Below are 23,727 nucleotides of genomic sequence, written 5' to 3' on the forward strand. Positions count from 1 at the left end.
CCTCTTTCCTAGCACTCGACTCTACTGACACCATCACAGAAAATCCTTTTAACAGTGATAATCCCACAAAATAGAGAAACGTGCAGTTCCTGATGGGGCCTTGTAACATCAGAGAGATTTTATTATTAAACTCCTCACCCCGAGCTTGGTTCTGCAGGCTGACTTTTAAAGTCCTTACTTGGAGTCTGGAGCATGAGGAACCTTCTCTGTGTGCTCAAGAAAAGACAAAGGCAGACGGGATGACAAATGTGCATAGGGCTGGGAAGGGAGGGCAAGGAAATTATTTTCATTAGCTAACAAGCTTGGGACAAGAGTGACAACTGGAGTGAGGGGCAAGCAGCACACAGAGACAGGAAATCAGGGCCTATGGCAGTGGGAAGCCCCAGCCTGTTTTCTGGAGGCTGAGAACTGCCCTGAGCCCATAAAGGTCAGATCACAGTCTCTTGTTGAAAGCAGAGAGAACACTTGGGGGGCAGAGTGACCAGAGGGGCCCTGAGTGCTCCAGCCACTGTGTACCCCTAGGGATGGCCACATTTAAACCACTTCAGATGCATAATTAGAGGATAATCCATATGCTTGTGGAAGACCCAAGAATAGCAGTGAAGTGGTTGTGATGGGCTAATATGACGTACACGTGGAAAAAGAAAAGGTGTGTTAAATGACGAGTAGAGGATTATAGCAGTAGATACTGGAAGGAGCAGTCCTCCATATGCAAAGAGAACAGAGCTAAAGAAGCTACACTTCTATAACTTTTCACATTTGTCTAAGACATTACATTTAGCTACTTTAAACCTTTGTTAACCCAGTATTTTCTGATCACATGCTCAGAATGGGCATGGGCCAGGCACTGGGAGGAAGATAGTGATGGGACACCCACAGTTCTCACCCCATAAGGCTGGGGAGGGAGACAAAGTGCATGTCGATGAATGAATATGTCCATGGCTATCCCGTCTATTAGAAGAGATTTCCTAAGTACCCTTTAATATCGCTTTGCTTTTTCCTGTTCACTACTTGTGTCAACAAACCACTGTAATTATCACATGTGGTGAAAGAGTAGCAGTAGTTTTGGCAAAACAGATTTCTTCTTTCCAACCCAGTCAAGTTCTTGTAGAGTCCCCACAACATTCTTAGAAGCCTGACTACCTCTTATAAGGCAGAGAAAGCAAACTGGCCATCCTTTGGGCCTTATTTGGCCTTTGATGTGTGATTTTGGGCTGCCCAATGTTTCCAAACATACTGACTTCATTTCCAACATTTAAAGACTGTGAGGTCACATGTAGAAAGCTAGATTTTTAAAAATTTCTTTGAAACATTAGAAACCTGGCAATACTGAACAACATAGTAGCTAGCATAGTAACAACTGGTTAATAATGAAATCAACTGCATTATTATTAATTAAAAATGACTCTATTAATAATGCATGCCCCTGGTTTAAAAAAAAGGAAACAAAGAAAAGAGTTAGAATGAATAGCACACCTTGACACCACCTCATAATATCTCTCTTCATTCTTCTACCACAATGTAACCATTGATACTGGACATGCTATGGTTGGATATGAAGAGGCCACCCCTGCAAGGCTGCCCATGGTCACTTGTTTGCCATAGTCTCTACCACTCCCTAGAATCTGACACTGGCCAGATTCTCTTGATGACTGTTGGGCTTCTAGAGACCTTTGAGTTTGTGACCCCAGCGAAACAGACCCCTGACTCTTTATAATGACAGTCTAAAAATGGCCAAACACAGGTTACTTGCCTGAGGATGTACCCACGCAGCACCCCATTGTGCTCTGTTTCTGGGGGCGGCTGCCACTGGACCATGATGGACTGATTGGTACGCCCACTGGCCACGATATTCTTTGGGGGAGCACTGGGTGGCTCTTCAGGTAACATCAACCTAGAAATAAAACAGGAGGAGAGAAAGAGAGATCAGCACCCGATACAAATGGTCCCCAGTTGCCATCTCTGGCTGAATCTGGGGCCTAATGATTTATCAAAATCAAGCGATAAATAAAGAAAAGCACACAGCTGATCAAACTCAAAGGACATGCATGAAATAGGTACAGCAAATCAACATAATAGAGAATCAGTTAAGCCAGCAACAGGAAGACACAGGAGGTGACCTTGTTCTGTCTAGATAACCCACAGCACCCCCAGTCCTAAAGGGATTACAAGCCTGAGTGAGCCAGGCTGCAGGTCCATAGCCTGAGACTCCTTTCAAATTATTTTTTATTTGGCTCTTTCACTATTTCTCATCTCAAACTCCCACATTTTGAAAAAAAGTCCTCTGGATCCCAACTATGCCACAACTCAGGTCCAGTGAATGCTCAGGTCGGTTGGGAGGGCACACTGGAGCACCAGGTCACATCTGAACAGGCTTCCCAGCAGCCACCCCAGGGCTGGGGGAGTATGGGGACCGCACAGAAGGCACTGAACCCTGCTCAGTGTTTGCCTGTCAGGATGGTGGCACCAGCTCCCATCCTGCTGGCAGTCAGGGTGGAGAGAGGGCATGAAAACACTGTCAGCTCCTCATTTCATGTGTACAGGAGGCTCTGCTCTCAGGAACACTGGGTGTCAGCACAGACTTCCCTCAGAGCAATTAAGGAAAACCCAGCTAGCCCAACACATGAGCGACTGTGTTTCTCTCTTCATTACAGCCTTTCCTGCACACAATTCTGCCCATATCCAAGGGATGGAGGTTGATTACTTCGATCAAGCTCCTCCTCCTGACTGGATGCACGGTTTCGCTTTCAGGCCCATGCTCCCCCTCATCGGCGCTGAGGGCTACACCATCACACACCTGCTTGTCTCTGCGCTGTACTGGCCCCTGCCCACTTGATTCACAGCACACACCCTGAATTGATAGGTGCGAGCTGGAGTCAGTCCACGCACGGTGATGCCTGTCATCTCAGGGCCGACATTTGACAGATGTACTTTCCATGGAGAGTCTGAAAGAATGAGTAAAACGAATTCAGAATCATATCAGCACATGTCTGAATGACAGTAAGGGAATGCAAAATACATTCCTATAAGTTCTCTCTTTGGTTTTCCTGGGCAAATGGAGCGGTTGTCCCCATTTAACAGACGTGGAAACCAAGACTCGTGGCCACGTGGCTAGCACTTGGTAGCCCCTGGGCCTGCCTTTAAACTTGGGCGTCCACCTCAAGTTCAGTGTACCTCCTGTCATACTCATGCTGCTGTCAGCAAGTAAAGGAACTGTTCCTTCAACCTGCCTACAACATTTTGAATGGAACCAAAATATTCCTCATTCCCGTGTTCTCTGTCAGCTCACACGGTTAGGCAGATTGCAGATTTGTCTCCCAGAAAAGGATGCCGCACATGTCACCAAATGATAAATAAAAACTATATTCATTAACATTTTAATAAAAGAGGAAATGAGCATGATAAAGACAGATGGGCTGTGCATTTTGCAACCCATCTGCGTGGCGGCCCATTACAGCACCGCACCCCTGAGTGGCTTTGGCTGGAGAGAGACGTAATGAAATTCACAGCTAGTTTAGAATATCTTTGCACCCAGCTTTCCGGCAGGTGTGGAAGAGCGGCTCTGCCAGCCAAATGGGCTCTCGCATGCAAGGCTTCAGAGGATTCTGCTGGGCTTCTACACCTTGGTGGGATTTTTTTTTTTTCCCAGAGTTTAAACATGCTTTTTGGCCTGATCGTTTTATAGAATGATGCCCTGGAATGAACAAGACCTGGCAATGACTTTGAACACCCACAGTCACTTCTCATTTGGAATTGTCATGATGCCTGAACTGCATTTTCAAGTTATCAGTGAAGTGAAATTGGGGGGTTCTTGTGGAAATCAGACCGTCTGTCTCATTCTCTGGACGTGGTGCTAAAATCCCTTTCACCCACATCGGAGATGGTCAGAATGAGGAGATGCATGACTTCCACTATGGCGTTGGGCAATGCTCAGATTGCAGACAATGCAATGGGCACCCTCCACACACAAAATCACTGCCACTTTGGCAAAAACCTAAAGACCCAACTGAGGATTCACAAGACTGTGCCAGGAGCTCATCAGAAATGCACTCTGCTTCCTTATGAGTCACAAAGACGTAGCCACAAAGTGCTATGAAATGAAATGAGACTCTCAAGAGCAACTCGTATTGACTATCATACAGAGCCGTCTATCACCAAGTTGGAGTTTGTTAGCTGGATTCCTCGACAAAAAGTTATGCTGTTCTGGAGCATGATGCCAGTTGGGCTACAAAGGCTGAATCTTTTTAATTATTTCAAATAAAGCTGCTTCCAAAAATGGCTTTCTGGGAATGCAGTCCTCACCACCAGCTGGGCATTTCAGTGTTCTTGGCTTTTGATTTTCAGTGGTATAAGTAATCTACGGTTGATGAGGATCCCCCCGCTCTTCATGTTTCCTTAAAAGTGCAATGCATGCATCCCCAATTAACTATGGAAAAACTCACACCAATTTCTCTTTTTGCTCTGGGAGTCTGAGACCCTTCTAGAAGCATCAAATAGCTCATGGCGATTTGGTTTGCTAAGCATGCTCCCCTACAGGAAAGAGCCATTTGTCCACATAGATAATGCAAGAGCCTTCCTTCATATCCATGTAACTGGTTGGTGGGGAGCAGTGCTTCTCCCCGCCAAGTCACACTTCATAGAGATGGTTTTCATTCTGAATACAACAGATACAGAGTAGTCACAGTTGGCTACAGCTCTTCCACTTACAGTTGTTAACTTTTGTTTGAGCACGTCTATAAAGGGGAAGCAAGTCAAAACCACAATGAGATCCACATCACGAGCATTGGGATGACTACTATAAAAGAAGCAAGAAAATGGCATGTGTGGCCAAGGATGTAGAGAAGCTGGAGCCCTTTGTGCGCTGTTGGTGGGGATGTGAAATGGTGCGGCCGCTGCAGAAACCAGTATGGAGGCTCCTCAAGAAGCTAAAAATAGAACTACCATATGATTCGACAATTCTACTTCAAAATATATACCCTGAAGAACTGAAAGGAGGGTCTCAAAGAGATATTTGGTATGAACTCATGTTCATAACAGCATTATTCGTAACAACCAAAAGGTGGAAGCACCCCCAGGTGTCCATCAATGGACAGATGGATGAACAAACTGTGGTCCACCCATACAGTGGAATAGTATTCAGCTTTGAAAAAGAAAAAATTGACACCCACACCCACAACAGGGTTAAACCTTGAAAATAAGGCCGTCACAAAAGGACAAGTAGTATAGTATTCCACTTACAGGAGGTCCCTGGAGGAGTCAGACCCACAGACACAGAGCCAGGGGTGGGGGGAACGGGAGGTGGGGAGTCACATGTAGTAGACTCAGGGTTTCAGTTTGCCAGATAAGAATTCTGGACTGGTGGCATAATGTGAATATACACCACTTAACTGTACATTTAAAAATGGTTAAGATGGTCCATTTTATGTTATGTGTATATTATTACAATGACACATTTTCTTCAATGGTGACAAACCAGGGAAATAACGTATAGCTTCTGAGACCGTCATTGGTCTGAAGTAAGAGCTGTGTGCTGACCCATCAGCGCAAAGCCTGGCCCATGGTGGGTACCTGTGCTGGAGAGGCCTGTCTGTCTCCCATGGCCGCCTCATCCCTTGCCGCCTCCCCACCCTGTTCTGTGCCCTGGACAGCCTGCCTGGCAGGGCAGGGGCTCTGTCTTCCTCACTACTCAGGGGCCCCGGACTATCTCATTCTTCACCAAGAGGTTCTCGCTCTTCTCGTGGGGGCAGCGCCACACCACCTCTCCCTCTCTCCCTCTGGGCTTTGCAATTCCCCTTGCCTGCGTGTCCTGAACCAGCCAGCTACAGCACCTCGACTGTTCTAATTTAATGCCACTTGCTTCCTGGGGGGACCCCGACTAATGGCAGTGCTTAATAAAACTTACCTTCCGTCCCTCTCTTTCTGCAGGTCTCAGGGTTTGTAAGCGAATGGCTCACCTGCTCAGCCAGGTACAGAGTATATGACTGCAAGGTCAGGACGGTGGCAGAGCCCACAGACGGAGACAGTGAGGGTCAGCACCTGCCGCCGCCTTTCCTGCTTCCAGCACCCTCCCTCCCAGGTGCTGCCTGGTGGGACTCAGAGTGTGTAACCCGAGCAGTGGGATCAGCTGCCCAGTCTGACTTGGCAACAGGGTCTGTTCCTCTGCCCTGGACCTGGGGCTCCATTCAGTCCTCCGGATGCATCCACAGAGCTCTTTATTCATTCTTTTCCCACTCTCTACTAGAAGATAAAAAGTCTGGCCGGAAGAGAGATTAAACCGAAAACTAATACAAATGAACTCGATCCATCTCATGGGCACTCTGATTTGTATTTTTTTTTAAAGTGGTTTGGGAAGGATTGGCTCATTCAGAAGCCTCTGAACTGCAAGCTTGCTGAGAACTGTTAAAATTTAAATAGCAAGTCTGTTCCTGACAATCTATAAGCAAAATCCCTTTAAAAGATTCTCCTCCTGGTCCTCAGAAAGGAGTTCTACAAGATGCTTGTTGTCAGAGGGGCTGGAATGTGGAAGATTCTTTTGATAAAGGAAACCATCCCATAAAAGTTTCAATAGCTTTTTTCCTTGCCTTCAGAGATGCCTCTTGCTCCTCTGATCTAGAAGCCTAAGGAATTTTAGTCTTCCCCAGTCAGGCTATTAAACAAACCTCTGCTCCACATGGGCATCACTAATCTTTTGCTCAGTTTCAAGTGCCCAGAATCTGCGAGGAGTTAATCACTTCTTCGGTCTGTCTGTTGGTGAAAAGCTGGTGGTTTTCAGTCTTCACAAATGTACTGGAAGATTTTTTTTCAATAAAAAAGAGCCTTACCATATTCTCAATTAAAGGTATCTGAGGAAAGAAAATGCTTTCTCAAAGAAAATTTTAATTGCCAAAAGGACCATAATTATTGACACCTGACATCTGCATGGCAGCACGCAGTTTGGGAGTGCATCCCCATCTGTAACCACAGGAATCTTCTTGGGGAAGAGGTATTATCTCCTTTCTTATGATGAGGAAACCAAGACTCAGGGATGTGTAAATAACATCCTCCAAACCTTCCAGGCTGCCACTTCCCAGACTCTGGGACAAATCGAACATCACTAAAAAGCAGAGCAGTTGGGCCTCCAGTATCTCCTTGTGAGATGCAGTGGGAAGTATCCAGCAACATCCAGCCACCACTGACATTAGCACACATTTTTTCTCTCTCTCTCTCTCTCTCACACACGCACACATACACACACAGACACACACGAACACACACGCACACATGTGATCCAAGGAATCACACAAAAACCAAAGCTGAATGCAAATTCATTCTGATCTCTTGTCAATTAAAAAGAGAGATGGAACAGATTAAATGACACCAGGAGGAAAGAGTTGGCTTGGGACATCCTGCAGGACAGATGTCCTGGCCTCTGCACCAGACAAGAGCAGGGGACAGAGAGGTGGGGCTCTTGTCAATGAAGAGACAGAACCACCAAAGCAATGGATGGACCTTGTTTGGATCTGGATTCAAAAGTATCATCCATGAAAGGTCAATTTTTAAAAAGGCATTTGAAGATGACACAAAGAAATAGAAAGACATTCTATGCTCATGGATTGAGAGAAAAAATATTATTAAAATGTCTCTATGACCCAAAGCAATCTACACATTTAATGCAATTCCTATCAAAATACCAACAGCATTTTTCACAGAGCTGGAAAAAACATTCCTAAAATTTGTATGGAACCACAAAAGACCCTGAATAATCAAAGTAATCCTGAAAAAGCAAAGCAAAGCTGGAGGCATCACAATTCCAGACTTTAAGCTATATGACAAAGCCATAGTGATCAAGACAGTGTGGTACTGGCACAAAAACAGACACATAGATCAATGGAGCAGAATAGAGAACCTAGAAATGGACCCACAACTATATGGCTAACTAATCTTCAACAAAGCAGGAAAGAGTATCCAATGGGAAAAAGATTAAGGTCCTTAAAAATGGATTAAGGGCCTAAATGTGAGATAAGAAACCATTAAAATCCTAGGGGAGAACATCGGCAGTAACCTCTTCAACATCCACTGTTGCGACTCCTTTCTAGATATGTCTCCTAAGGCGAGGGAAACAAAAGCAGAAGTAAACTATTGGAACTTCATCAAAATAAAGAGCTTCTGTACAGTGAAGGAAATAATCAACTAAACTAAAAGACAACCTATGGAATGGGAGAAGATATTTGCAAATGACATATCTGATAAAGGGCTAGTATCCAAAATATGTAAAGAACTTATAAAACTCATCACCCCATAAAAGTTAAAAAATGGGCAAAAGACATGAATAGATGTTTTTCCAAAGAAGACATCCAGAGGGCCAATAGACATATGAAAAGGTGCTCAACATCACTCATCATCAGAGAAATGCAAATCAAAATTGGAATCTCACACCTGTCAGAATGGCTAAAATTAACAACACAAGAAATAACAGGTGTTGGTGAGGATGCAGAGAAAGGGGAACCCTCTTGCACTGCTGGTGGGAATGCAAGCTGGTGCAGCCATTGTGGAAAACAGTATGGACATTCCTCAAAAAGTTAAAAATAGAAATACCCTATGATCTAGTAATTGTACTGCTAGGGATTTACTCAAAGGATACAGAAATACAGTTTCAAAGGGGACATGCACTCTGATGTTTACAGCAGCATTATCTACAATAGCCAAATTATGGAAGCAGCCCAAGTGTGTATCGACTGATGAATGGATAAACAAGAAGTGGTCTATATATACAATGGAATTTTGTTCAGCCATAAAAATGAATGAAATCTTGCCATTTGCAACAAGACAGATGGAACTAGAGAGGATAATGCTGAGTGAAATAAGGCAGAAAAAGACAAATACCGTATGATTTCATTTATATGTGGAATTTAAGAAACAAAACAAATGATCATGGGTTGGGGGAGAGAAAAACTAAGAAACACTCTTAACTATAGAGAACACACTGAGGACTGCTGGAGGGGAGTTGGGTGGGGAGGAAGGGTGAACTGGGTGATGGGCAGTAAGGAGGGCACTTGTCCTGATGAGCACCAGGTGCCACATGTAAGTGATAAATCACTAAATTCCACACCCACAATTAACATTACACTGTATGTAAACTAACCAGAATTTAAATAAACACATTTAAAAAAAGCAGTTAGGGACATTTAATTTTGTTGCATGTGATGTCATTACTTGAGCTATTTACTGAATCATTTATGGTTGAAATGATATAATGTCTGGGATTTCCTTAAAAATACCCTAGCAAAACCAAGCAAAACACAGGTCGGGACTTGATGAAACAAATATGGTAATATGTTAATGGTACTGAAAGTGAGCGCAAGAGTTCCCTGTACCTTTGTGATGTATAGCACTTTTCATAACAAAAAGTTTCTAGAAAGGGACTGTTTTATCACAACATTGCCAGCATTGAGCGTTGTGACCATCTTAAATCCTGTTTGGCAGATGAAATATGCGATTTCACTGATGCTTTGCCTTGTATTTTTTTATATTAATGAGAATGAACAGTCTTGCATTAAAACAACTTCCCTAGGTTACAGAGCAAGTTAAGTGAAAGAATTAAGATGCACATTTATTTTTTTCCCTAATTCTGATTCTACTGCTGTTTTGGCTACAAGTGTTTGCATACTGCATCTCCTAAAATATAAGCTGTAAGTTATAATAATAATATACATAATGAATACCACCCATTTAAATAGCCACCCACAAGATAAACTCCATTAAATCAATTTTACTCACTGTTAGATGCTTTGCACCTAGAAGAATGTCTGACATAGAGCAGGAGCTCAAAAAATAGTTCAGTGAAAGTACCTGCCGTGTCCTGGGCACTTGGGGTGACTTTATAAGTACACAATTAACCTTCACAATAACCTTGTGGCAGGTATGAATATCCTCATGTTCATATGAGCAAAGGAGGTTCAGAGAGATGAATCAGAGATTCTGGTCTGATCTTTCCACCTTGGTAGACACCCCCAGATAAAGGCAACTTTGTTTTGGACTCATTACTGGTCATAGTTAGTATTCAAGCTTGCAAGGCAAGGGTATAGTCACAAGATGACCCAGAAGCAGAGCAATGCTCTTGGCCCATCTTTCAAGGGTTTCAGCCATGCCACATTTGTGAGAGGCTCTTCTTCCCCACACTGGGCTGTTCAGACACTGAATGTGAGTACTCTGGGCTTCTTAGAAAGATACCACACACTTGAGATGGGTGAGAATCTAGCCCTGGGCACAAATTAAGTTGCTCTTCCCAACAGTTAAAAGGCCTCTCCAGTATCAACAGTGGTAAGGATGCTGATGGCACTCTCCCCACCCATATGAAGGGACAGGGGGTGGCACCACCTTGGCGCTCTTTCAGAACTCCAGAAAGCTGGTTTAATCATCATAAAAATATCCTCAAATCCCAACCTACTGACATCCTACAGAGCACCTGAGCAGCACACCTCAAAACTGTTAAGGTCATCAAAAACAGGGAAAGGTTGAGAAACTGCCCTGCCAAGAGGAGTCCTAAGGAGACACGATGGCTAATGAGGTGTGGTGTCCTGGATAGGATCCTGGGGCAGAATGAAAAACTGAGGGAATTCAAAGAAAGCATGGACTGTAGTTAATAATAAAATGTCAACATTGGTTCATTAATTGTGACAAATGTACCCATGGGTGCAAAATGTTCATAATTGGGGAAACTAGGTGAAAGGCTTTTGGAAATTCCCTATCTTCACAATAACTCTGTAAACCTAAAACTGTTCTAAAATCAATCATAAGAGAAGAAAAGGTCCATCAGGAAGGGGATCAGGAAGGGAGTGGATCAGGAAGGGAGGGACAAACTGTGACAAGCAGAGTGCGACCCAACCTGGAAGGCCCCTGTGCTCTGCAGAGGGAGAGAATGAGGCTGGGTATGTGACTCACACAGGTAGGCACGGACAGCAGACTCAGAGCTGCCGTGGGGCAGATACGATGGTCACAGTGCTCAAATAGGATGTCACCAGCACTGTGACCCTTCCTGATGCTGGAGCCTGGACAATGGGATGTCCCAGATGCAGCTCACTTGTAGCTCTTGGTGTTTGGGGGCCTGCTGTCTTGGGATGGAGTGACAGCCAGGTGCTGTGTCCTCCACAGCTGTAAACAGTAGCACCAGCTGCCCATATGGTAGGAGTCTAGCAGCAGCACTGGAAGGAGGGACAGAGGGACCTTGAGCTCTCAGCCTGCATCTGCCCTTGCCCTAAGGCCTAGCAGAGGCCCTTCTGCTTCTGAATAGTTTTCCTTAACAAGACTTCCAAAACTACATAAGCCATCCAAAATCTGAGTCCACCCACAGAACCATATGCCCACAAAGTAATGTGAGAAGGTAAAAAAAATATATATATATATAATATTATATATAATTACATATAAATTTTATAGACACATATTATTTATATATCTACAAAACACATCACAAGATACATATTCATTAACAAAAACTTGGAAAATAGAACATGAGAAAAAGTGAAACAAAACAGGCATAGATGCATTCCCCATTTTTTTTTCAAACCATTTTCATGCTTTTTCAAGTGGTTTGTGCTATTACTTTCAAGCTTTTCAGAGACCACTCCGGCCTCCATTTCAGCATCCAGCTCACTGAGTTACTGAAATTAATTTGGTGGGATGATCACCGTTTGCTTCTCTACATTCAAGTACCCTAAAGTTCCTGTCATCATGTGAACCGAGAAACGTGGTTTTAAGGGCTGGACAACAAATAACGTGCACGCCTGAACAGCTCAGCTGCTCTGCCTGAGAGTTAATCCCCTCCAAGCCCCTCCATTCAGGCGGGGGCAGGGACTCACAGGCAGGCACAGCCCGTGCTAAAGAACAGTTTCTCTCAGCTTATTCAAAGCTCATCTGGATATTAAGAGAAGCACAGATAATAACTAGTTCTGCAAAGGTTAAAGAAAGAAGACTCTTTTGTAGGGCTCTGGTTAGGAATTGCTATGAGACGAGAGGACTTGAATTTGTAGCAGTGCTGCAGAGTCTGGCGTGGCTGGTAGACGGCACATTTGTAGAATGGGCTGTGCTCGCGAAAGGAGACAAAGTCCTCAGGATGGACAGGATGCCACAAAAGCATCATACATATCCAAAATGAGTGAATTGAAGCACAAGTTTGAAAGAATGGTGTGACTCAGACCTGCTCATGGCAACCCTGGGAGAGAAGCCTGAGGTCACAGGAGGGATGGTCATAACCTGCTTGGTGGCATGGGGGAGGCCCACAGAGATCCACCCGTCAGGGAACTTCCTTGGCCTGGGAGGGGGTAGGCAACAGGTGGCTCTGTCCTACCTGAGACAAAACACCCAGGAGCAGACAGTTTAAGTACAGTTTGACATCCTCCATTTGGGAAGGGCTTTCTCTGTTGTAGACTTCTTTGGAGCAATGAGAAAATATACAAGGCCAGAGGGAAAAAAGGCACCAAGTTTGACCTTCAAAGTTAAGAATGAAAGCGCTGAGCATTTGGGAAATAAATGAGCCCCCCTCCCCTCACTGGGGAACACAGCCAAAGCAATGCTGGGAACAGGCTTTGGGACCTTACACTGTTCACATCCAAGGGCCTGGGGCCTCTGAACTGTGGGTAAAACTCCAAATGTGCCTGAGGCTTAGGTCCACAAGGGGACACACACTCCTGGTAATGGGCTGGGCACTGAGTTGGGGAAGCAGAAGCCACAGAGGTTGGGAACAGGGATTGGACGGATCCAGAAGTGTAGGCGAACTGGGCTGTGGGCAGGAGCCATGTCAGGATGGTGGTGGTGCACCCCATACAACTGGTCAAACCTCAGAGAGCTCGAATTGTGGCTGGCAGGTGACAAAGTAGACACAGGTTGCCCTCTCTGCATAGAAGCTGCCCCAGCCTTACGGAAGACACATCACTGGGGCCACTCTGTATTTCGCACTGAGTGGTCACAGCAGGCAAACTGGTGCAGGGATTTACATCGGCGTGTGGGACAGGCTCTGAGAGAGCCTGCCACGAGGTGAGCACCAGCAAGGGCTGTGGGAGAGACCTCGGGTTCCCTGCATCTCACCTGAGAGCAGTGAGCTGAAAGGGAGTGAACCCCCAAGCCCTCCACCTCTGCCCCTTTCTGGGCCTATGGCACAGCAAGATAGCAAAGATGAGTAAGTGTCTGTGACACGCTCTGTCTTCCTGCATGGACTTTAAAATGGGAGCAAATGCCATTAATGTGAAGGTTCAGTATGCAAAAGCCCAGAGAAAAATGAGCTGAGACATAAAATACTTCCTAACAACTCTGAGGCTATTAGTAGATACCTGTGTGAGCTATGTTTCAAAGACAGCATTAAAACGATTTGAAGTATAAAGAACAAAGTCTTTGCAATTTTGGCAAGCAAAACAGCACAAAGCCCGTCAGCCTTTAAGCACATAATAGCAAGTGGGGATGAAGATGTTGAACATATTGTGTAGTGCCAGTCAGGAGCGGCCTTCACACAGGAGCAAATGAGCTCATGGAGAGCAGTGTGCAAGATAGCTGCCTGGCCCTTTCTGAAAAGACTCTGTGGCCACAGAAGAAAGAGCTGAGCCACATGGCTTAGAAATAATCACTGTGAAGGATGAAGCACCCTTCCTGACCCCGCCAAAGATGCTGGGAGGGGGTTTGGGGGAGGCCCTGGGCCCCAGAGGATGCTCCCCCAAAGCTGATCTTAGCCCAGCAGCTGATAGAAGATACCCAGCTCAAGAAAGCTGTGGCCACTAGAATTTTCTATGCTCCAGGAAAGACACATTGCCTGTAGGAAATTGCCACCTGAACCCCAAAATATCATCTCAGACTCAGCATGCTCCAGCCTAGTGAGCTGATGATCCATCCAGATCAATGCTTGTCAGTGGGTTTGCAGTCTCCAGGCCCAGCCCCTAGTTCCCAGGCCTCCTTCCTTCCAGGGAAATTCAATCACCAATTCAGAATAAGCAGCCTTCCTGCTCTCTTCCATCGCCTATGAACCTCACACCGACAAAGGACAAAGCTGCCTTCACACCAGCATCATGTCAGCCTGCCAGTTCAGGTTGTTCTCACGCGGCATTGCTCAGTGATCTGGTATGGCTCTTTGGAGAGGAGGACTTTGGTCTAGCATCGCTGGGGCACTCCGTGTGTGTGTGCACATGCATATGTGTGTGTGTGTGTGTGTGTGTGTGTGTGTGTGTGTGTGCATGCACAGAGAGAGAAGTCTAGTGCTTTTAAAGAAGACACACCTAAAGTGAAAATACACATAGAATTGGATATTAAATGAAAATACAAATAAACAAATCTGAAATCATTAAGGAGGAGAAGACAGAGCCATGTCTTAGCACCTGGGATGACTCAGGTCATCCAGCTAAGCACTCAGTTTAGCTCTGGGTTTCCTGGAGACCAAAGGGAAAAGGGACTGGATGGCAGAGTTTGAAAAGGAAGCTGCTAAATCACTCGGGAGAAACAGGTGTTTTCTTGGTGGCATAGACACCCACCACATGGATCCTCCAGCTGAGACACCTTAAGAGATGCAGAAGACCCAGGCATGTCCTCCCAAACTCACGTTTTTTCTAGCATGTCTTCAAAAAAGAGGAAATGTGGTATTAACTCATGGAAGAGAGTGTTCCTTTCCAAGTGAAGGAAAAATACATTCATTTGGAGTTTGAGGCTCAGGAATCTGGTGTCATGATGGTGACCAAGTCCCTTAGCGTGTCACCTCCAAAAGCTATGTGGAGGGTGGGACCTGGAGCACCTGGGTGGCTCAGTGATTGAGCGTCTGCGTTCGGCTCAGGTCGTGGTCCTAGGGTCCTGGGATGGAGTCCTGCATCGGGCTCCCCACAGGGAGCCTGCTTCTCCCTCTGCCTGTGTCTCTGCCTCTCTCTCTCTGTATCTCTCACAAATAAATAAATAAAACCTTTAAAAAAAAAGGAATTTGCCTCAAGGCTGTGGAGCTGAGGATATTCATGTATAGAAGTTGTGAGGTATTGTCAAACAGAATGTTGTTATTTTAGGAATAATTTGCTTAGAAGAAATTTCCTTAAAAATATTTTTAAAATCATAAGAATCATGAATGGGAAGAATATACTAGATCATAAAGAACTTGTTTCTAATCAATATCCTGTTCATTTATATGAAGTTCAGAACAGGCTGCATGGGGAAAGAGGGCTGTTGAGGGCTTGCCCTTGCAGGAGGAGGACAGGCTGACCTGAGCCACAGAGGAACTTCCCCGTGGGTGGAAACGTTTTGTACCTTACCTGAGGTATGAGATACATGGTATAAGTGTATTTGTAAAAACTCACTTAAGATCCCTCAATTTCATGATATGCAAATTATATATCACTAAGCAACAAAACCCCGGTATCATATGTAACAGTAAACCCCTAGACATTCCACTGAGATCAGAGGACGAACAAGAGACTCACAACTACACTGATTATTCTTTTAAATTATTCTGACCAACCTGGTAAGATTTAAAAAAAAAAAAAGGAAACAGTAAGTGTTTGACTGGAAATTCATTAGAATAGTAAGAGGATTGACTGGAAATTCATTAGAATAGTAAGAGGATCTAGAAAGTGGCTGGAAAGAAGACAAACACCCGAACATCAGGGCTGTTGCAGTACCCCAACAATGATGAGCTGGCTATAACATGGAATGGATGGAATAGAGAGAAAACCCTACCTGCAGTAGGAACAGGACGGAATCTTAGCACAACTATCACAAAAACCTGCAAACTTCCCTATGGGATGTAAACAAAGAGCTAACGAAATGGAGAAGCTGTTATCTTCTGGGTAGAAAGACAGATTCTCCAAGAAGTCTGTTCTCATAAAACTCATTGTAGATTTAACATCACTAAAAAGACGATGGTACTATTATTGAAACCTGACAAAATAATCCCTACTTTTTTTTCAGAACAATAAACAGGTGACAAGAACTAGCAAAATTCTGAAAAGATGAAGGAACTTGCTTTATCAGCTATTCAAACATGTTTCAGAACTGAAACAGTTAAAATAGAGACCAGGCAGGAAAACAGATGATGAATCAATGGGTCCAAATAGACCCCAGACAGACCTTGATAGAAATAGGTCTTTCAAATGTATAGAAAAGGGAAAAAAAATCCATAAATAAATGGGTTGTTCAATGAATTGTGTTGGGAAAATGAGGGTCATTTGGAAAGAATAAAAATCATATGCCAGAATTTTCATATAAATTCTGGATGAATTTCAGTTAAATGTATGAAAATGTAAAGCTTTAAAAACAAGGGGGAAACTTATAATAATGTGAAATCTATGCTTGTGTTGAAATATGCAACCAACATAAAAGTAATGAAAGAAATCACAGAGGAAGATATCAATAGATTTAAGTACATAAAAATCAAATACTTCTGTATGTCAAAAAGTAATGCACAAAAATTAAAAGTAAAAGGCAAAGTGAAAGAATATGTGTCAGAAATGACAGAAGAAACCCTAAGGCTCTGATACAAAACCAGAGGAAAAGAAACTGATAGATCATAGACAGGAAGCACAGAAAGCCAAGGAACTTGGAAAAATGTATTCAGCAGGACCAGTAATCAAAGAAATGTGAAGTAAAAAATCTTCTGAATGGAAACTTTCAGTATTTTTTGCAAGCTTGGGAATAGGAAAAATATTCTTAAAAGTTTCCGTCTGGATATTTTCATGTGTTGGTGTCTTGCCTTCATTGTGCCCTAAGGGCCTGATTTGCCTACTGGGTAATTCAGCACTGCTGGGGCAGGAGACCTAGGACAGTGCCCCCTCCCCCGCCCCCAACCCAGGGGAGACCTGGAGACTGCCCACAGAGAAGGTGACCTGGGACAGCGCACTTCCCCAGAGAAGGGGACTGGGAGACAGTGCCCCAGCCAGAGGGGGAGACCTGAAGACAGTGATCTCCCCAGAGAAGGTCGCCTGGGATAGTGCATCCCCGCACTGGAGTAGGAGACCTGGGACAGCCCCACACACACACCAGGAGGAGACCTGGGACAGCGCCCTCACCCAGAGCAGGAAACCTGGGAACAGTGACCCCTGGAAGGGAAGACAGGGGACAATGCCCCCCCCAACACAGAGTGGGACAGCTGGGACAGCACACCCCTCCCCAGAGAAGGTGACCTGGGACAGTGATCCCCCCAGAGAAGGAGACCTGGGACAGTGCACCCTGGAAGGGGAGACAGGGGACCCTGCTTGGAGGAGATGGGACACAGAGGGGCTGGGACGGGGAGAGAATCCTTAGACAGGTGGAGCCTGGTTGTCTTGGCCCTGGCTGCTTGGTGTTTGCAGAGATCCATGAGCAATGCTTTGTTGCTAAAGCTTAACAGGCAAAGCAGTGAGTGGCTGGAGATAAATCTGGAGAAGCAGGTGGCAGGTGGATGATGAATAGCGCTATATACCATGCTAATCAGCCTTGAATCTATTCTTTAAGCAATGAAATCTCTATGGTGGAATTAGGGCTGGCAGTGTGGCTGGAAGATGGGCTGGGGACCAGTCTCCAGGCTGTGTTGAGCCCTACGCTTGGGGAACGACAGAGACCATGAAGGAAGTCCGGGCTCACACCCTGCCCCACTGCGACACCTCCTCTGAGAGGCCTCTGAAGGGCTTCCAGAGGTGGGACGGGGGCTTCACTCAGGCACATGTACATTTGGGGGGCTCCAGTGGATGGCTCAGGGAGGGCAGACCTGAGAAGGCTAACTGGAAGGACAGGCGCTCTGGGGATGGAGAAGTGTAATGGCTTGGATACACATTTAGGAGGCAGAACTTACTATTTGTGGGGGCAGGAATGGTGAGTGAGTCAAAACGATGTCTGTGTTTCTAACTTGGAGAAGGAACAACTTCAGGGGAAATGGGATGAATCTATCTTGACTGTTTGAGTTTGCGGAGCCCATGGGACAGCAGGGTAAGAATGGCTGGGGGACATGAGGTTATATGCATCTGGGGCTAAGGACTGAGGTCTAGGTGGCAAACATGAAATCAGGGCATGACAGCACATGGGTGACAGGTGAGCCACAGTGGCACAGGGTCATTAGTGGGGTCCCAGATGGAAAGCTCTGGGGACTGAGCAAGTAAAGTACGGAATGCCAGCAATTTAGGGGAGGATGGGAAACCAAGTCTCCAGATGAGTCCGATGGAATGGCAGACACAATGGCCCAAGAGACGTAAGAATAATGGGTAAGAAGCAAGAGGGCGGTGGGAATCAAGCTAACAGCTGCTCGGAGGACCATGACTGTTCAGGCATCTGTCCTTCAGATGATGTTCTGGCCTCCGCCGAGAAGTGCAGGCGTTATGGTGGAGAGATGAGGAGGCAGCAGTGATCCTTCGGTGAGGTGAAAAGAGCCAGCAGGGAAGGAGGGCTGGCAGACAGAAGGTGGGCAGGCATGAAGTCCCAGAGGACATGGGACAGAGGGGCTGGCTTTCAACTCACAAGGGACCATCCTGATTACTATCTCTCTCTGTGCTTCAAGTAATTTCTAAATTTTTATTAGTGAGCATGCCTAACTTTAATAATAAAAATGACAATTTATCTTTTAATTAAATTCAAATATTTTTAACATGAGATGGCAAAACTGTGAACACCCATATTTATTAAGAAAGGCTGATAGAAGAACTAAGCCTGGGTTTTTGCATATGTGTGGTTGTTACCTGCTTACCGAGAGACCTGCTAAGGTTTAAAAAAGATTCATAGGAAAAAGGCAATCTTTCTAGTTAGTGAAAGACCTCAAGGGTTCGTGTTATCAGTGGAGTAAATGCCTTGGTCTCACATGCAAAGGTTTCAGTCTGAGGATTAGATTAAGACAAGGATTGCCTCTCCCAAATATCAGGGTTATCGCACAAGCTCATTCCATGAGTAGATGTGTTTCTAATACCATATGAGGCCAATTCACTCATCTGAAAGGATCCATTTTTTAAAAGTAAAATCATGGCTCTCATCCAAATACAAAATGAACATGTGCTAAAGATTTTAGGTAGATCACTAATTCATGAAGGAACCAGTAAGGTGCTAGGACTATCTCAAGATGGAATTCAAAGAGCACACTCTGAATTTACAGCTAGATGCAAAACTGGGTAATATCTACAGAGTCATAACCGGTTAGTACAAGAACTGCTTATAACCCGACATTTTTTTTTTTTTACAAATTTTTAACATCCTTTATTGATTTAGGGGCCTAACAAGGCAGCATTTGGTTGGTCATTGAAAATAATATATCACAGTGCTGACAAGTGATCCCACTCACAGGATTTGAGGATGGAAAGGACAACCTTTGGATGATGTTGCTTAGGACACTTGCTCTTCTTATTAACAAGGGTCCCTTCCCACATCGTGGATGGAAGATGGCAAGAGTGCAGGGATGCTGAGTGGCTACTGAGAACTGAACCATGAGAACAGATGGACCGGTACATAGTGGTGCATCATTAAGGAGGGAAACCAGCCCCACTTTCCCCACAACTCCAGGAAACTTGATTAGCTGAGCCACTGCCTCCATGAACACACCCCTCCCCCCCCCAATTTCTTTCCAATGTGGAGACAATCTTTTGATCTCATGGTGCAAGGAACTAGGGCCAGGAGTCCAACTCTCCCTGTTCCAAGCTTTAAGAAGGTCAGGACAACAGTTTGATTTCCTGCATTCTTAGGCTGGCAATCCATGAGGCTCTGAGATAAAAACTGAGGTCTTAGGGCATTTGGCTTTAAAAAATATTGTCACCAATCCACAGTAAATGAAACTTGGATTCTTTAGAAACAATACTGCACCTCCCTATTTCTATTTATAGCCTCTAATCAGTTGTTGTTGTTTTTTAAATTAATTTCCCCCTTCTTCTGTGCAAATGCAAATGGATGAGAATTATTTGCATTACTCTTAAGTTTTGTACTATCTACAGAGTTGTGAAACAGCTTGAAAGCTGTGAAAAGTGTGGGTCTCTATAGAGGCAGCCAGCCCCAAAGGCTGCTGGATGAGACGCCTGGTAATGTGTGTTTGATCTGTCTCTGAGTCCACTTCAAAGCCTCTCACAGTTTCTTCTGGCAGTCTCCTGCGTTGTTATCATAATAATCTCAAAGAAAGATTATTTTTGATCCAACTCAAGGAGCACTTAAGAGACTGGGCCAAATGCTCTAGCTGTTCACCAGAATTCTCGACCAGTTTACAGGGTCCTTGCTATCAAGGCCACGAGAATCCCTGAGCTCTCTTAACCCAGGAACCCCAGAGTCCCCTTGCCCGTGGACCCTGTGTGCTCTTAGCCCCCAAGACGTGTACCTAGAAGCAGGCTGTGGACATGGCTGCCCTCTTTGGGCCCCAGCTCAGCAAGGAGAACTATCAAACTCCAGAGAGGCGATCCTCAGGATGCCTGAGAGGCCCAATGTGCTTTCTGCAGAGAGTTCTGACTCCAGGCAAGAGCACAAAGGCTCAAATGAAACTCCAGAGCTCTGCTTCATAAAAGCTCTGGAGAGGCCCTCTAGTGATGTCTGGCATGTGGCAAGGGCAAGTGTTGCAAAGGGCCTGCCCCTGCCACAGAACCATACCAGCTTGGCCCCTGCAGGAGCCATGGCTTCCAGGAGAATGGCATCCTCATCAGCCTGCCAGGAGAAGCTGGCTGCAGAAAGTGTCCCGAGCAGCCGGATCGATGGACTGCTGAACGGAGTTATTCAGAATTATCCACTTGCATAGTACAGAGTGTAGGCCAAATATTTCCATTTTAGTGTATTGCTGCTAAGCTGTTCTTTCTGACCATAATTAGCTAGTGGGTTCAGCTGTTTCTTAAGGGCACTGCTTCCTAATAAAAATAAAAACCAGATCCTTGGCCTGGGGGACAGTGCTGGTCTTCCCGTTTGCCGCAGCAGGAAGACAGGCAACCATGTGACTGGCAGTGATGTGAACTATTTCAGGAAAGCCCACAGACTTATTTTGCATAGTAGAAATCAGAATCATCCCAGAGATAACCATCTTACCACTCTGGCTTCTTCGTGTAATAATAATACTTTGAGCAACAGTAATAATAATAATAATAGTGTAGAATACTCTAGAGTAGTCTACACTATTCCACATCACAGTCTCTGAAGGAAAAACAGATGGGAGTCTGAGCCAGCTCCAGAAAGGTCCAGTGGAGAGAGCCAAAGGCTAATGAGGGACTTACGATGTTCTTAGAGCCTTTCGAAGTGATGTGAAGCCACTGAACCCCACAGAGTCAACCTGTGCATGCCAGGCTCTCCGCTGGCTGTCACAGATACAAAGAGAACTCGGGCCCGGCCTGCCCTTACGGGGGTCACAGTCTTGCTGGGAGACACACACACAGACCAGGAACTATTATACAGTACCAAATACTCCAGGAGAAATATATCTAGGGGTGTAGGGACCCCGAGGAGAGAAGGACAAAGCCTGCCTGGGCATGATGGAGTTCTGAGTCAAGAAGAGATACGGAGGAGAGCCATAGTTGAGCTGTGGCACGAAGAGCAAGAGAGATTCTCCCCAGGCAGACACTCCTATAGCACTGGGCAATGTCCTGGCCCCACTCCCCTCTTGTCCCTGTAGAAGCTGGCTGCTCTCTCCGCGCCTCCATGTTTATGCTTTGGGGCTTTGCTGATGCTGCCGCCCCCTCTGCCTGGCCCAAGTCTTGGGGCGTGTCCACTCTGAGGGCTCTGTGATTCACCTCCCAGCCGGTCCCTCTCCTACCATGCTCCCACAGCAGTGATACAGAGCTCAGCGGGAGCTCGTTACATGGCCCCATGTAGAGATGAGCCTGACCTTCCCCTTGCTGTTAATGCCTGGAGAGCAGTCACCTCAGCTCTGCATCCAGCACTGAGAAGAGCACCTGGGGGAAGCAGATACCCAGCCGGAATTTAGTGTTGAGTGAATGAATGCATGGGTAGGACGAATGTTTGCGTAGAAAGCCTGTGTCCTACTCGGGCAAGATGTCTGACTGAAAGAACTTATCACCCATGCAATCTGTTGAGAAAATGGTGGGTATGGTATGTTCAAACAATGTCTTATTTTCATAAACCAAGGGTGGTGGAGCACTTGTCATTTGGGAGAGGGTCTAAGACTATAGCCTGAGTCCATCCCAAAGGTGCTTTTCCAGAGAGATCCATTTCAGCTCATTTGCTGAGTGCCTACCTGGTGTCAGGACCGAGGACACAGAGATGAGGGAAACCTGGTCCTGGTCTCAAGGACATGGACACCCAGCGGGACTCGTGTTTGTCTGAATTTGAATGGCTAGAGTTATGTTCATGTGTCTCTGTCTTCACACAGACCATCAAGCCCTACGTTTCTTACAGGCTGCATGACCATGAGATCCTCAGGAAATCCTTATTTTCTCAGAAAGGTTATTTTAATAAATAACACCAATGCCTTCCCACTTTGACCAGAGCCGTTGGGCTGAAGAGATGATGGACGGCGGCACACAGACCAGTTTCCATTCATACCCCTGCCCCACAATTTGGGGAAAGGGACCAGATGGGCCATCAGAGAAGTCCACCAGAAAGGGGAACCAGGAGCTGGATCTCAGGCACATGGTTCTCAGATGGTGCTCAAGACTGAAGCCCACAGAGAGAGCCATGGGTGTAAATTTAGAAACCCAGGAGATGGAACTAAAATATTGCTTCTGGGCTCTCCCTCAGTGGACTGGTTCGGGAGCTGTCCCACTCAAATAAAGGCAGCTTCGCAAAGTGGGTCCCTTTAATCTCCACACAGACGGAGACCAAAGTGCACCATCGTGCACCATCGTCGGCATTTACCTTAATGCTGCTGCAGAAGTGCCGTAGAGGAGAATGTGCCCCATGGAACTTCTTTGTAGATGCCTGATACTCATTAAGAGGCAGATAGCCCTGGGTGGAACCCACTGTCACCTCCTACCAGTTATGTGACCTCGGCCAGTGACTTACTCTGCATGTCAGCTTCCTCTGTTGGGAAATGAGCGTCACACAGGGCCTGCTGTGGTGTGAGCATGTGATGATCTGAAGGAGGATCTCACACACGAGACGAAGGGGAAGTATGAAAGATAATTAGAAGAGACTTGGTGAGTGAAGTCACTAATTATAGGAAAAGCGGACGGGTAGGCTTGGGAAGAGCTGTAGCAGAGCTGTGGGACACCTCCACCTGCATGGGTAAGCAGTGCCAATGAGCCACTTGGATTTCTGCCAGGTTGACTTGGGTTTCAGTGGAGGTACCCCAAGAGAGCACCATGCCTAGCTGTCCTGAACAGGGACCCATTTATGATAACAATAGCATGACAAGACAAGCCATGGGCCCCATTACATTGACCATAATAAGAGTCCAGCTCCCTGTGGTCTGGCTCACTGTCCCTCAGGGGAGGCCCGGGAAGGAGTTTGGAATAATGCATGAGATAATATAATAAAGGGAGGATGACTTTGTTGGGTAGTAAAAGCGTAAACTGAACTGGTATGCAGGAAGGCTTCTTCTGGGAGGTTCTGGGTAAGCATGAAGGGTAACAGTCCAGCCCTGTGGGCATTCCAACCAAGGAAACCAGGCCTGTGAACACAGCCAATGTGAAACCAGTGCAGTTGGCACATGCCTGGCAAAGAGCAGAGTGGCAGGGGTGGGGGTGGTGGGGTAGATGACCCCACTTGGGCTCTGAGGGTGGTGGATTTCATCCTAAGCCCTGTGGGGTATATCCAGGGAGGACACATCCTTCATATTTTAAGACCAGTGTTTCTGCTTGTGTAAGAACACTTTGGAATAGAAGAGTAGTAGAAGCAGGGGGACCAGTTAGAGGCTGTCCT

The 23,727-nt window shown here is 45.7% G+C and overlaps 1 protein-coding gene across 15 annotated transcripts in view; it reads right to left on the reverse strand.

Moving 5' to 3' along the window:
• Positions 1 to 23,727, reverse strand: part of SDK1 (sidekick cell adhesion molecule 1) — a 911,663-nt gene that overhangs the window by 189,208 nt on the left and 698,728 nt on the right. For all 15 annotated transcript variants that reach the window (XM_049111183.1, XM_035717437.2, XM_049111182.1 and 12 more), the window contains 2 exons: positions 2,798 to 2,945; positions 1,754 to 1,894 (listed from right to left, as the gene is read on the reverse strand). In XM_049111183.1, the coding sequence (XP_048967140.1) occupies positions 1,754 to 1,894; positions 2,798 to 2,945 (289 nt within the window). The remainder of the gene's footprint in view (positions 1 to 1,753; positions 1,895 to 2,797; positions 2,946 to 23,727) is intronic.

Source organism: Canis lupus, chromosome 6, assembly GCF_003254725.2.
Source record: "Canis lupus dingo isolate Sandy chromosome 6, ASM325472v2, whole genome shotgun sequence".
NCBI classification, from domain to species: domain Eukaryota; kingdom Metazoa; phylum Chordata; class Mammalia; order Carnivora; family Canidae; genus Canis; species Canis lupus.